General features: G+C 41.9%; 1 protein-coding gene across 1 annotated transcript in view; it reads right to left on the minus strand.

Moving 5' to 3' along the window:
- akap6 (A kinase (PRKA) anchor protein 6) overlaps nucleotides 1–15,469 on the minus strand; it is a 154,611-nt gene that overhangs the window by 69,445 nt on the left and 69,697 nt on the right. The window contains exons 14-15 of the mRNA XM_073483069.1: nucleotides 13,065–13,195; nucleotides 4,441–4,561 (exon numbers count right to left, since the gene is read on the minus strand). Of these exons, the coding sequence (XP_073339170.1) occupies nucleotides 4,441–4,561; nucleotides 13,065–13,195 (252 nt within the window). The remainder of the gene's footprint in view (nucleotides 1–4,440; nucleotides 4,562–13,064; nucleotides 13,196–15,469) is intronic.

The following is a 15,469-nucleotide window of genomic DNA, read 5'->3' on the forward strand; positions in this document are numbered from 1 at the left end:
TAAAAATTGTTTATTGTTTTTCCCTTTAAACCCTCTTTCAATTCCCCATTATTCTACCATACAGAGTGTGAAGCTGCACTGTTGCAGTTGTGTCCATTTCCTTAAACTTTAACTGACAGAGGAAACCGAGTACCTGACAATTACCAAGCAAAGTGGACTAATAATTAAGTTGTTGCAGCTTTCTACTTTTCTTGAATTGTAATTTCCCTCACAGTGCACCATATGCACAAACATATAGGTTAGCGTCCTCACCATCTATGTTAAGCTCACAGATATTTATACAAACATAATGATAGAAACATTTAAAAAACAGTCCCTGAAGAATGAACTTTAATGACCCAACCTGCTGATGTTTTAAACATTGGTTTCACTTTATTTCTACAACAAGCGACAGCCAAATATTTTCATTTTTCATTTTTCATTATTCATTAAGTTTACTCAACTCCTTTTTGGAGAAATTCAAATGTCCAAAATTTAAAAATGATATCAGAAGTTTGCAGAGCCAAAGCTGACATTTTCAATTTGATTTATTTTCCTTTCAGTGCTAGTTTGTTTGTAATGTGAGTAAAGATAGCCGTGAAACGTGTTTATATATTAAAAATATTTGGTTTGAAGCAATGAAAGGCAAACTACTAAATATATGGAGAAACATATAAAGTATATGTGCACGTTGACTTTTATTGTCATTGGAGCGTTTGTTCGGTGTGTTTGGCATTTTTTGGCTTTAAGGATATGAAGAAACTTATCAGCCACTGTGTGAAATGCAGAGACAGAGCCGCCAGAGTAAAAAGTGAGTGATATATAAGATAAAAATAGCCTCATATAAGCAGCTTAGAGTATACAGGCCTGTCTGTGTAGCTCTCAGTGTTGGAGAGGGAGAGAAACAGTATAAGAAAGCGACCTTGGACCGGGCGAGGAGACGCTGTCGAGCTCCACATCAATATTTTAACAGCAGAGTTGACACATCAAAAAAAAAAAAAAAAAAAAAAGGAGAGAGAGAAGAAGAAGAAGAAGAAGAAGAATGCCCAGCGATTCCAGAGTCATCTAAAATTCATGCATGCATCATCGCCACCATGAATATTCATACGGAGATGAATATTTAAGTGCGACTCCTATGGAGAAATTAGGTTCATCTTTACACTTATCAATAATTCGCAGGGCAGGTGAGTCTCATCGGCCACTAAATAAATCATGTCCGCACACACACACACACACATACACACACACACACACACACACACACACACACACAAAGAAAAGTTTCGATGCGAGAGAGAGAGAAAGAACGAAAAAAACAACACAAAGTTATGTGTGTGTTGGTTCACAGCAGTGCCTTCTGGGTAAGGAGAGAATGAGATGTCAGCGGTTCAACCCCCCGAAAAACAACCAGTGTGTGTGTGTGTGTGTGAGCAGCATGACAGCCGGTGTGTAGCTGAGTGTGAAGAGTGTGTTATTAATGAGATGAAAATAAATGTGTGTCGTGAGTTTGTAGTCGCGCTGTCACGATTCTCCAAAACCACAATTAGATTTCATTTACGATTTTGATTGAAACTTGTGAGACGATCACATTTTTCGGACATTCACGGTCTCCAGAGGACAAATCCTGATGATTCTCCAGCAGTATGCTAGCATGCTAACATTATTTTATTTATTTATTTATTTAATAAGTTTATTTGTATCAGGGACAATGTACAAAATAACATTAGTCTCGAGATGAGAGAAGATGCTTTGTACCGGATTTAGCTAACTAGCTACTTTCCATCCGTAGTCCCTGTCATTAGCCAGTTCTTTTAGCTAAAACTATCTATTTTTATCTGGAGGTTTGTTAACATGTGAAATAGGACATTGTATTTTTAATCAGATTAATTATTTTATTAGGATTTTAACTAAAAGAATTGAAGGCTCTGCAGAGTTTTTCCTCATGATGCGGGAGATATTGCACAAAATCTCCAGCTGAGATCGAAAGTGAGGAGGCTGGTGTGATTTTCTTTTCTCACTCAGCTGCTTGTAATCATAGCAGACATATCTGACTTTAAGCTGAGTCTCTTTTGATTCAAGTAACAACACGACCTTTCAAAATCTTACACTTTCTCCCCCGATAGTGGTAAAAATCTTAGAATAAAGAAGTTGATTCTCCAGTTTTAAGCGACTTTGTGCAATGAGAATAAATATTTATAGAGGACGACAAAACCCAACACAAAGTGCACGTACGCGCTTGCCTTGTGCCGTTACAGATAATGTTATGCTAATCGTGGCACCACCAGTCGCTCTGGAAGTTGTTTGACATTGAAGTCAAATAAGAAATTTACTTGAAAACAAAGTTAATTTGCATTAAACACAAGTAGACTCAGTCCACAGCAGGATGATCGCTGCATCTGATTTGATCAAAAAAATTATGAAATGATTTTTAAAATCGTCGTTTTCTAGAGTGTACGGGTCTGTTTGTGTGTTTGTGTGTGTGTGTGTGTGTGTGTGTGTGTGTGTGTGTGTGTACATGTGTGTGAAGGACAGAGGAGGATGACTCAGATCTCTAATCGTAACACATGCTGTTCCTCTGTCTCATTTGGCTGCAGTGAAGTCATTACACACACACATACACACACACAGACACACACAGACACACACACTTCTCTATGATATGGTTATGAGGGAGGCTATGCCTTGTAATCCCATTCTCCTTGGTTAGGATGAAGATGGGGTGCACGCACTTGTGCATGTGTGTGTGTGTGTGGTTGTCTTCATATCTTTGTGTGGACCATGTTGCTTTAACCGGCGTTGTGAGGACCTTCTGCTTTGTGAGGACATTTTTCTGAACTGCACGAGGCTGTTTGAGGGTGAAGACTTTGTTTGAGTGTTGGGGTTAGTATTAGGTTTAGGTCAGGGTTTGGGTGAGGCATTTATTTCTAAAGGTTAAGGGTCTTGGGGATGCATTACATCAACGAGGGTCCCCACAAATAATGCAAGTCAAACTTGTGCTGTGATTTTATGTGGTTTCCTGGAAAACGTGGAGGATGAGGTAGAGGGAGGGATGAATGACGTCAGTCGACAGTCCTCAGTGAAACCAAAGTAAAGCCAACAAGCGGAGTATCTCCAGCAGGTTTGAACTTTACCAAACATTTCTCGACATAAAACGATGACTTGTGTAATGTCAAGCAGAAAAAGTTCACATGACATGAAAGAGACTCATTTCCTCGACTCCCTCAACGTTTTCTGTCCTCGTGTGACACCTGAAGCAAACACAGGACGAGCCGAACAGACTTGAGACAGTGCAGATTTGCTTCAGATTTGCCAAATCAGGTGAGAAAATGTGATTAAGTTGATGTGTTTCTGGGGCATAAACGTGCATCAAGCAGGGAGATAGGACAGTGGTGTATTCTGATGCAGCACCGTTGCGTCATGCATGATGACGCATGTCTCAAGCTGCAAAACATGCGGTTTAAGATTCTGTGAGTCTCGCTGGTGAAGCAGTCTTGTTTTGTTTGTTTACCTTGAGGATGGACTGTAAACACGTCTCAGTGCGGTTCCAGACATCTCGACCTGCAGCTCACATCTCAGATTTCTTTGTGATTTCAAAATACATCTGGTTCTGTGCTCATTGATTGATTACCGCTTTCCCCAATCAATTAACCAATCAGAGCTTTGTAGGCAGGATGAAGAATGAGGACATCATCCTCATACGTACTTAGCTAAGTACATAAAAGATATACAGCAGAACAAGGGCCACAAAATTAGCGATAACGGTAGATCCACACAGCTGTACGGGCCAGTGTTTCCCACACATAGACTTCACTACGCCGTCCATGATTGATTACCTCTCTACTCGGACAAACACAAACTGAAGGAGATGCTCTCTGGTGTCACATCCCTCCTGTAAACACACTGATTGTGATGCTACCTCTGCTTTTTAATGTACGCCTACTTATCCCGTTGTTTCGTCCAGTACAATGTTTGTTTCGATAGTTTTGATTACTCACTTGCTGCTGTGAAAAATCGAGAAAAGTTTGAGTTTCGAGAAGTTTTTTTACACGTTTCTTTTAACCAAATTTAGAAGAACAAGTGCCTGACAGACCCGTTTCAGTCAGAACTTGATGGCAGAACCCTGCAACACTTTTCTACCTGTCGACTGGATCCAAACGTCCAGACTTCCCCACAATTACGGACTCGCATTCAGCCTCTCCTCTTCATGCTGAAGGCTGACAAAATGGATGACGATGTTTAGAGAAATCCTCAAGAGGTCCAGTTTCATGGACTAAACACTTAAGACACAAGGTTTGTAAATCCTCTTACATTAGAGGCAGAGACTTCACACTACACGGAAAGCTTCTTCAAAACATATAAGGTCGCTAGAAAAAGAAGTTCTCGCATGTAAAGACAAACTTTGTTGTGCCAGCGAGGACGGTCCCTGAGTCACAGACAGAAGGACAGATGAGCTCATCTTACCTTGAAGAGGTGATGTCTCTGCTCCTCTGACATCATCAGCTGATGGCTGTCCGTTACCATGGCATCCATGTCCATCAGCCAATCCCAGAGCTCCTGGTACTCGGCCTCAAACTCCTGCAGACTGGAAGCAGAGAGAGACGGAGAGAGAAAGAGATTACTGAGCTGAATTATTGTCGTAATTCAATTTTCCTTTTGTTATTATTCATATTGTGTTCCCTACATGTTCTACTTTCTGTTATTGTTTCTTGTATTATTGTAATATTGTTTTGTCCTGCGGCGATGAGAGACATATGCATCTTGTTATGTTGATAAAGAATGCAGCTGAAAATGGAGAGCGAGACACAGTGACAGATAAAGACTCACAGAAACACAGAAACCAGAAACCAGGGAACAGAAATCAGTTTGTTTTAAAGCTGCGAGGACGAAGTGATCGATTCTGCCGGTTGTTACAGGTGTAACACATGCAGGACGTCACCGACCGTGACTCAGCAGGAAAACAAAAGGACTGGTTCTGATTCTGTGGGGTCTTTTTCATTCAAAAGACACACTTCCTCGCTTCCTGGTGTATTTCCTGGTTATGCAGCCCACTGAATATGTGCAGTAGTGTTTCTCCTGCAGCCCCCTGCTCACGAGTTCCTGCTCTATCCACAGACTTTACATTGTGACGACCTCACAGGTTTTTAAAATCGCTTTTCTAGGCCAAAGGCAAGTTTTGCAAATATACAGCCTCCGTGGATCAATCATTAGTAATAGAAAGAAGAAGAAGAAGAGTCAGAAAAAGAAGAAGAGGCAGAAGAAGAAGAGGCAGAAGAAGAAGACGAAGAAGAAGACGAAGAAAAAGAAGAAGAAGAAGAAGAAGAAGAAGAAGAAGAAGAAGAGGAAGAAGAATCAGCTTTTGGTGACTTCCCTGATATTTTCTCTCTTCTTCTTTGGTATTGAGGTTTATCGGGCGGTCGACAAACAGATGGACAAAAACATGTGTTGTAACTTAAAACTGGATTATTTGACTTCCATCTAAAGAGGCCGGGGGGAGACGGACTCGTCCCTCCAGGCTGCTGCTCAGACAGTTTCTCCAGAGGCTCATCAGTTGATTAGTTTTTGATTTCATCAGATCTCATTTCTACTGGGACAGTTACAGGGCTGGAAGAGACCAGTGGAGGTTTGTGGTCCATCGTCTCTTTTCAGTTTCTTCACACTTTACTTGACCTTTTCCTGCTTCCTTCACTTGCTTCCCTCTCATCCTTCCTCCTCCTCTTCCCCATATTTCACCTGCTCTCAGTTTCCTCCTCACCTCATCATCGCTCTCCTGTCCACAGTCTCTGTTCACCTCCCCTAACTCTTCCTCCCTCCTCCTCCTCCTCTTCTTCTTTCCCACATTATCTTCTCTCGACATCCCTCCTCTCCTCCAGCCTCCCCCCTTCCCGCCTCACTCCTCCTCCTCCCCCACTCTTCCTCCCTTGTCCTCTCACCTCCTCCTCCTCCTCGACACAGGATCACATCAAATATTTATGCTGCTGGAACAGGAGCCGATTGCTCAAACACACACATTACTGTCAGCCGTTTTGTTAAGGTGTGTGTGTGTGTGTGTGTGTGTGTGTGTGTTTATTATTTATATATTCGGTGGTTTCGGTCTCGGCGGGGATCGCCAACACGTTTCTCAACATTAGCAGTGAAATTGTTTGGAATTCTCCGGTCGCCGAAGACGACAGTTTGACAGCTCTGTCAGGCCCGTGGCGTTTCCACGACAACACGCACACACACACACACACACACACACACACACACACACAGGCGTACACCCTTGTCAAGGCGACCACACATGAAGACACACTCTTAAAAAGCACACACACACACATGAAAACGACTGAAACGCCCGAAAACAAACCCAAACACACACCTACTGATCGTCAGGCGGCACGCAGTTACCCACAATGCAACACACACGCATTAAACAATAAACAAGAATAGACACGCTCGCACACACAGAAACTCGACGTGTCATCAAAGTAAATATACAGCGTCCATGGATCAATCAGTAGTAATATAGAGAAAAATAGAAAGATAGAAAGACGAAGAGTCGGAAGAAGAGTCAGAAGAAGAAGAGTCAGAAGAAGAAGAGTCAGCAGAAGAAGAAGAGTCAGAAGAAGAAGAGTCATGAGAAGAGTCAGAAGAAGAAGAAGAAGAAAAAGAAAAAGAAGAAGAGTCAGAAGAAGAGTCATGAGAAGAAGAAGAAGAAAAAGAAAAAGAAGAGTCAGAAGAAGAAGAAGTCATGAGAAGAAGAAGAGTCAGAAGAAGAAGAAGAAGAGTCATGAGAAGAGTCAGAAGAGTCAGAAGAAGAAGAGTCAGAAGAAGAGTCAGAAGAAGAAGTCAGAAGAAGAAGAAGAAGAAGAAGAAGAAGAAGTCAGAAGAAGAAGAAGAAGAAGAGTCAGAAGAAGAAGTCAGAAGAAGAAGAAGAAGAGTCAGAAGAAGAAAAAGAGTCAGAAGAAGAAGAGTCAGAAGAAGAAGAGTCAGAAGAAGAAGAGTCAGAAGAAGAAGTCAGAAGAAAAGGAGTCAGAAGAAGAGTCAGAAGAAGAAGTCAGAAGAAAAAGAGTCAGAAGAAGAAGTCAGAAGAAGAAGAGTCAGAAGAAGAGTCAGAAGAAGAAGAGTCAGAAGAGTCAGAAGAAGAAGAGTCAGAAGAGTCAGAAGAAGAGTCAGAAGAAGAAGTCAGAAGAAAAAGAGTCAGAAGAAGAAGTCAGAAGAAGAAGAGTCAGAAGAAGAGTCAGAAGAAGAAGAGTCAGAAGAGTCAGAAGAAGAAGAGTCAGAAGAGTCAGAAGAAGAGTCAGAAGAAGAAGAGTCAGAAGAAGAAGAGTCGTAAGAAGAAGAGTCAGAAGAAGAAGAGTAAACTAGAGAGAGTGAACGATGAATTAAATTATAGAAACAAGAAGACAGAATAAAAGAAGCTCCTTCAAAAAACTGAAGCTTTAGGATTCACCTTCAAGTGACTGAATTTATCAGGCTGAACTCAAGTTTGTACTTCTATACTTTTAAATTGAATACACATAACTATTATATCCGATAAACTCTCTCTGATTTTAAATGTCTCCTGTTCCTCCTCCATCATTGTCCTCTCCTTACCAAATGTCCCTTCTTTAGAAAATTGTCTTGAATATCTGAAAATATCTCTACTTTACAAAAATATCCTCAAATTCTGAAATTTTTCCCACAAACCAAAATGTCTAAAAAATATTCTTCACTGTCCAAAAACGTATTTAGTCTCCTGAGAAATGTCACCGGCTTCTAAAACTGTCTTTACTTTAATTTCCAAGATTGTCCCAACTTTGTTTCCTTACTTTGTTTTTTCCTCTGTTCCTTAACTTTCCTCATTTCCCCCGACATCTCCCGATTAATCTCCTCCATTTTTTCCTCTGCTTACCAAATAAACACTTCCTGAACATTTCTTTAGCGCAGAAAATGTCTCCACTTTCAAAAAATGTTGTCAAACTCTGAACATTTGACCACAAACTAAATATCTATTCTCCTAGAAACATCTAGGTGTCCAAAAACTTAATCACTTGAAAAACTGGCTTGCTGACGTACTTTCTGACATGGCTTCACTTCCATTTCTTTATTTTTCTACCTCTCTACGTATTTTTGCACCTCATCCTCACTTCACATCGTCTTTTCCATCCCTCCATCATTTCCTCCTCTTCATCTACCAAACATCTCCCACCTCCTCAACCATCCCTCTCTTCACACCCTCTCGTCCTCCACTGCGAGTGATTCTCAATAAAATAAAAACCAAACAGAGAAGAAGAAGAAAGCAAGAGGAAGCGAGCGCTGCTTCCTTCCCCCGAGGCGCCGTTCCTCATTATGCGACGAGCAGCGCGGCCCTTTACTCCCTCAGACAGATGAAGCAGATACAACGCTCGCGCAGATTGTTTTCTCTTGTCGTTTGTCGTTTTTCCACTCCCCTCCCTCCCCTCCTCTCCCATCGTTTCCGTCTTGTTCTCACACTAATGTTAACTAAACGCTTTGTAAAGCAGGATCTCTCGGGGGGGGGGTGGAAGACGAGAAAACAGACAAATCGGAGAGGAAGGAGCGACGTGGCGGCACTGCGGTGCTGCGTTCGACACCGGGACAGTTACACAGCGTTTGAAGTGTCAGGTTCGCTTCCCGTCACGCTGCGCTGACGAGCGCGTGGGAGTGTTACCGAGAGCCGCGCTGACATTTAGTCACTTGAGGAAATTCGAATTACAGGAATCTATTATTCATTTTCTAACTCTTCGTAATATCAGTCAACACTGGAGACAATAGGTTGTACAGTGTATCATGTGAATATGTGCAAATCTACATATTAAAAAAAAGATAATAGTGTCTGAACAAGTTACACAAACATTTCAGTCAGTGAGGAAAAAGTTTTGATCGCTTAAAATGATTTTCTACTGAGGTGGAGTAACATGAGTACATTTACTCAAGTACTGTACTTTTGGTGTACTTATACTTTACCTGAGTGTTTAATTTTATGCTACTTTATTCTTCTTCTCGTCTATAATTCAGATCCAAACCTTGAACTTTTACTCTACTACGTTTATTTGTTGTCTTTGCAGACGAAGTTTTAAAAAAACCTATAACGAGAATATGAAACATTAAGATGATTAAACATTTACCAACATTAAACCAACATAAAAAAGGAACTGAAATCAAATCTTTTATTCTGAAAGTCCTACCAATAATCAGACTACAGCAGTCTACAAAATAAAAGCTGCATCTTTTCAACACATTAACATGACAAAAACAAAACACGTATCCATCTGCAGTGTCTTACACGTGTGTTGTAATCTACAATATTATATTATATATTATTATATTATTAATTTTAATATTGTTTTAAGACAGCGCCTCCTCAGATCTCGGCTGATTAGCTTGGCTCGCTCTAACAGTTATTATTTATGGCTGCAGACGTTAGCTTCAGGTGGAAATGGCTTACGTGATTAGTGATTGTTGTGAGGCAGAAGTCTCGTCCAGAATCCAACATGTCCCCCGAGATGTCCGTTTTAAAAAATAGAGTGAGTTTTTTCTTCATCTGTCTTAGAGGATCTCTGCCTCCCTCCGACATCCGACTACTACATAAGTAACGTTAGCCTAATGTCCGAGAATGGGAGCAATGTCACGACACCGCAGACTCTCGATTATGCTCAAGAAATTTCCACACCTCTGCTGGTCACACTAGAAAGAAGTAAAGTGAAATTGATCCACGTCTTCTTCAAACTCGGTGTCGTCGGTGGTTCACAAGCTCGTTAGTTGAGCTTAACACAGTCGATTTAATCTGACTACTCATTGTCTACAAGCCGTTGCTTGTCCATGTGGACTTCCTCCATCAGAGGAGGTTAAATGTGCAACTAAACTCTGGCTGGAGTCCAGATGGCTGTCAGGACTGCTCGCTATCTGTCAAAGTTCACCCAAGTTAAACTTTACTTCGATCCCAATGATCACGGTGAACCCATGAGAACGACCTGCAGAATTTTAAAAGCTGGTTGGACCTTTATTACGACTGTTTTTTACTCTTTTAGGATTTGTTTGTTTGTCATGTTAGAAACTGTTGGTTTGAACACATGCAGTCTTTTTCCAGTCAGCCTTAAATGGATGGATTTACCATCATCCTCCACTTTCTCTCTCTTTCTGCTGCCTGCTGCTGCGACGACGATAGCAGCTGTAACCACTGTCTCTAATTCATCATCCTCCATACAGCAGAGAGAAGGAGGGAGGAGGAGGAGGAGGAGGAGGACGGAGAAGAAGAAGAAGAAGGAACATAGCGAAGATAGAGGATGGAGAGAGGAGTTATAGGAGGGAGATAGAGAAGAAGATGAAAGACAGAAAACACAAAAACTAAATAAAAGAGAAGGAGGTTTATGAGGAAGAGGAGGACAGGGAATGATGGAGTGAAAGGTTGAATGAGTCATATCGGCAGCCGTCACCTTTCAGTCAGAGGCTCTGTTGGATTTATGAGGCGATTCAGTGACGCTCGTCTTTCTAATGGATTCATCCAGAGACATTGAAACCAGAGACGAGCAGGACGGAGACGGAGACGCCTGCCGTCATCCGTCCACTCTGTTGTTTCACTTATTCATTTATCTATAAGTTTACTCATTTATTCATTATTGAAACATTCATCAATAAGTTCACTAATGTCTTTATTTCATTTATTTATCTCTTTATTCATCCAGTCACTCACTCCAGCCATTAATTCATTCATTTAATCATTTGTATTTATTTGATTTGATTCATCCTGTTACTCAATCAGTCACGTTTTCGTCACTAGATAATTAAAACATTCATTTATTTATTAATCTATTTATTCATCGGCTCATTCGCTCACGCTGCCTTTTCATTCGTTAGTTTATTTGTATGCATTCACTCGTTCACTGGTCTTTTTCAGACACAGGATATCAATAACATGAGAGATTTTTAAGAGAGTTTTAAGCTCCAGCTGATTATAAATGAATTAAATGATCAATATTTCTTGGACGCACTATTTTTACGTAAACTTCCGTTTACTTTTCTTTGAAATCCCCGAACATGCTCATCAATTTGGATCATTTTTAATTTAGAAACCGTTGAAAACTAATCGGAGTTATATTTTTCTTCTTAAAGATTCAAATGAAAACTTAATTTACTAATTAATAAAAAGAAAATCTGTAAACATTCAGTAGAAGGAGCCATTTATTGAGCGTTTTTCAGCTGTATATACATTTAAAGAAGTGATGTTTTATTCCGTCTTTATTACATTTTTGTTGGCGTTCGTTCAGAATTGAGATATTTCTGTGTGAGATCAGTAAATAATTCAGTCTGACCTTCATTTTCTTTCCAACTGAACCAAAACCAGAAATCTCAACTGAGCTGAACTCGGAGCAGCTACAGAAAAAAAAAAAAAAACATGCAACATCCAATTAATACGAAACTCATCCCACACGCCGCTGCACTGGACACACACACACACACACACACAGGAATGTAAATCTGAAGAGCAGCAACTAATATATGAATAACCAATTAGTGTCCAACACATCCAGTGTAAATTACTGAAACATTACAGCGTCCACAGAGGACCGAAAAACACAAACAAAATCAGTGTTTCCCGTGTGTGTCTGTGTGTGTCTGTGTGTGTCTCTCTGTGTGTGTGTGTGAGTACTTGCACTGAGGACACACCACATCCTTCATGTAATTCACTGTGACGACACATTGACAACACCAACAAAGTCCGCAGAACAAAAACATACTACAGACTCGGAGTGAGCAATTTGAGCTTCATTTTTCATTTGCATACACACAACTTTGTGCGTGTGTGTGTGTGTGTGTGTGTGTGCCCTGCGTGTGAGCGATAACCGCGGAGGGAGGCTCCTCAAAGCCGCGGATGAAACGCCGACAGGCAGCGTGACCAAAGACGGCGCTCGCCGAGCCGAGCCTGGCCACACCAGATTACTGCTGTTAACACTCAAACTGTGTGTGTGCGTGTGTGTATGCGGTGATTACACTCGACTGTGTGTGTCGTCACATGTTACTGTGCTGTTGTGTGTCGTCTTCTTCCTTCTGTCCGTCTCATCACAACAGAGACTAATCATCCATTTTGTCTCCATTCGTCTATTATTTATCGATGCTGTTAGATGACGTGGATGTTCGAGGCCCCGTTCACTCCGACACAGACATTAAGCTGTCGGGACTTACATGTGTTGCTCAAAAGCACCTCAGCAGTGGAAAAGAGGGTTGCACGACCAACATTTCATCTGCTGCTCTAAAGAAGGAACCATCAACCTTCATTCAGGCTCCCAACATGTCCTACGAGGGTCTATTCACTCAGTTCAAGGGACTGTAACTGTCTTTGTCTCTTCCCAGTTTGCTTTGTTAGAGACTTTGTTTGAGTCGGGACAGTCTCAACCCAACACAGTCCAGATTCGCTCTGATTGCATCCAGTCTGTAGGTCCGTCCAGGCTCAAGAAAAACTCAGATCAATCTGTCAAACACATGTTGTTGTCTTGTGAGAATGTTTCGGACCGGGCAGCCTTTTTTTTTCTTGTTCGAAACAGACTAAGAACAACACAAACTTGTGTGAGTCAATCGGTGCTACGTCACACGCTTCGTCGCTCTTTTGAAGTGGGAAAGTCGGACGCACCTCACCAACCCCGACCTAAAAAATCCAAGATGGTTCTCGTTCCCAGATCAATCACAGTGAAAGCTGTAGAATAAACTGTCTTACTTGTGTCTCATTAAATCATCTCACAAACACTTGTGTTAAACTTCTATCTGTGGACGTGTTGCTTCGGTGTTTGCACGCACAAAATACTGTGTAATGCCTTGTAAACAATAGCTAACAGGGTACGACATCATTCCCAGCTCCGACTGCAAACTCCCGAGGTAAATGGAGCGCACCATCTGATTGGTTGTCCGTTAGACAATCACACCAACAGAAACTGTTTTTTCAGAGGAAGTTGGACAAAGATAATCTTGATCACGTTCATGTGTGCAGGGAGCGAACAGGAAGTCATCTGGCTCGACCGAGGGAAGTCTTGAACACGCCAAGTCGTCTCGGTACGTTCACGACCCTGACGCAACAGCATCAGCTCTGTTAAAACGTCTACTTGTGTGTTTACCTGTTGTTCCTGGCCAGCTGGCTGTAGTGCCTCCTGCTGGCCGGTGACGGGTATTGCAGGCTTCTCAGTTTGATGGCCATCTGCTCCAGGGCGGCTCGCTGGGCTTCACACTGACTGGAGAACAGCTCAGCCTGGAAGACAAAGAGCAGGACGGAGAGGCATCAATCACACGACATGATGAAGATATTCATGATATCGGAAAGGACAAAATCTGGAGTGAATCGTCAGAACAGAAGAGGTAGTTTGATGTCTGTGGGATCATGGGAAATGTTGTCTTTCTTGTTAAATGACCACCGCTGCTGTCAGGGCTGAAATCAGGTTTGCAGACGACATAATGTTTTATAGTTTTATGTCACATTTAGGGACTTTGTTCCTCACTCTCTCACGTATAATCTGCCGTTTGGCCCTGAAAAGTTATAGCGACAGGGAACAACGAAACAATTGGGATAATCTGTGTTCATAACTCAATAAAATATTGTACAATGTTTGAGTCCGTTTTAGACATTTTATTGCAGAAATGTTGCATTTTATATCTTTAATTACTGGATACTTGTGAGTCGACATCGGGCCAATAACATAATCATCTAATAAACAGGGTGGTGTTTATTTCCTGACCAACTGTGCAGATTTTAATGACCTGTGATGTTTCCTTTAGCGAGACAAAGTTTTATATTTTAAGGTTTAAGCTCCTTTCTCAGAACAACTCCAACCTCCTACGAGAAAAAGTCAAATGGAAGTCAGAGTTCCTCCTTGTTACAGTTGTCTGATGTCACACAACAATGGCATCACCCATGGGAAGGAGGTAGGGCGTATTTTTATGTACAAATAAGGTTAATAAGATACATTTCCAGGTATAAAAGTGCCGTAAAATAAAATATATAACAGAGTCTGTTACCTCACGTGCTGTCTTTCAGCTATTTTGTTTATAATGCACAGAGGCCGCACTGCTGACGGTTCAGTTGTGTGTGCGCTCGGAAAGACGGCAAAGTTTTTGTTCATTTTTGAGTTTTTGCACCTGGAGCCAAGAAAAGCTAGATATAACGAGCACTGCGGCAGCCTACAGGGGGAGCTGCGAGCTGCCTTTGAAACTTATTTCTCTGTTAAACTTTTCCCTGCCATTGTAAGACTCGTGTGCAGCACCTGAGCACCGGTTTGTGGCACCGCGTAAGACGAACGAGTGAAAAATCAATGTAGTAAACTTCAAAACTAACTACCTTAAAAGACTTTCCCCAGATGTAGAAGTTTTGTCTTTGGGCCGCGGTGTTGTGGGCGTATTATTTGAACTCGTTTGGGAACAAAACTGTGAAAAAGACGTTTTCAGTCAAACTACCCTTCACATGTCATTCGTTGGGTTACGTTACAGCGGATGAGCAGATGAGCCGACTCGAAGTGAAGTAACACAGCAAATCACCTTGATGTCTGTCAGGTGCTCGTCCTCTGAAAGTGAACAGAGGGTGTGTGTGTGTGTGTGTGTGTGTGTGTCTGAGTGGGATCTCGTCCCTCTGAGTGTGATTAGCTGTTTATTGCAGATGAATGAGATTCTGCCGCGCCATATTTTGACGGACGTGCCCTTTAAAGCCCCGCGAGCGGCCAACAAGCCACTAGAAACACACTCCACGCTTATCCCGCGCTCTCATCCGGGCTCACACACACTCGCACACACACTCGCTCGTATATCCCTACGTACATGTATATGCATATAAATGTATATTCCCCTTCAGATTTCACTCACACACACACGCACACACACACCGCTAACACAAATTACCCATAAAACCACACACGCACATTTAGCATGAATCGCTTTTCTCTGGCACAAATTACACACACACACACTAACACACACACTAACACACACACCATCAAGTCTGCACAAATGTTCCCATAAAGCCACACACACACACACACACACACACACACACTAACACACACACTAACACACACACCATCAAGTCTGCACAAATGTTCCCATAAAGCCACACACACACACACACACAAATCAAACCCTGAATTGGTCGACACACACACAAAATAAACATATACACACATCGAGCATGAATCGCTGCTCTTTCTCACAAATTATCCTTCACACACACACACACACACACACGCACACACACACACGCACACACACACCGGCAGTCGCACTCAGTATCCAGACACAATCATATAGAGGCACTCAGCGCGCCGCTCAGATGTAATTGCATACAAACTATATGGAGATGAGGCTTCAATTGAACCAATGAAGGCAGAGTGAGTGTGTACAAACAGCGACACGCACACACACACAGACACACACTCATGACCGCCAGCTTTTTTTTTTCTTTCTCCTCATTCTGTAACAATCTGAATAAAGTGTCGCCGCGTCGCGTTCGCCGTCCGATCTACTTAGCGGACTCGGCGGA

Source organism: Pagrus major, chromosome 16, assembly GCF_040436345.1.
Source record: "Pagrus major chromosome 16, Pma_NU_1.0".
Lineage (NCBI taxonomy): Eukaryota > Metazoa > Chordata > Actinopteri > Spariformes > Sparidae > Pagrus > Pagrus major.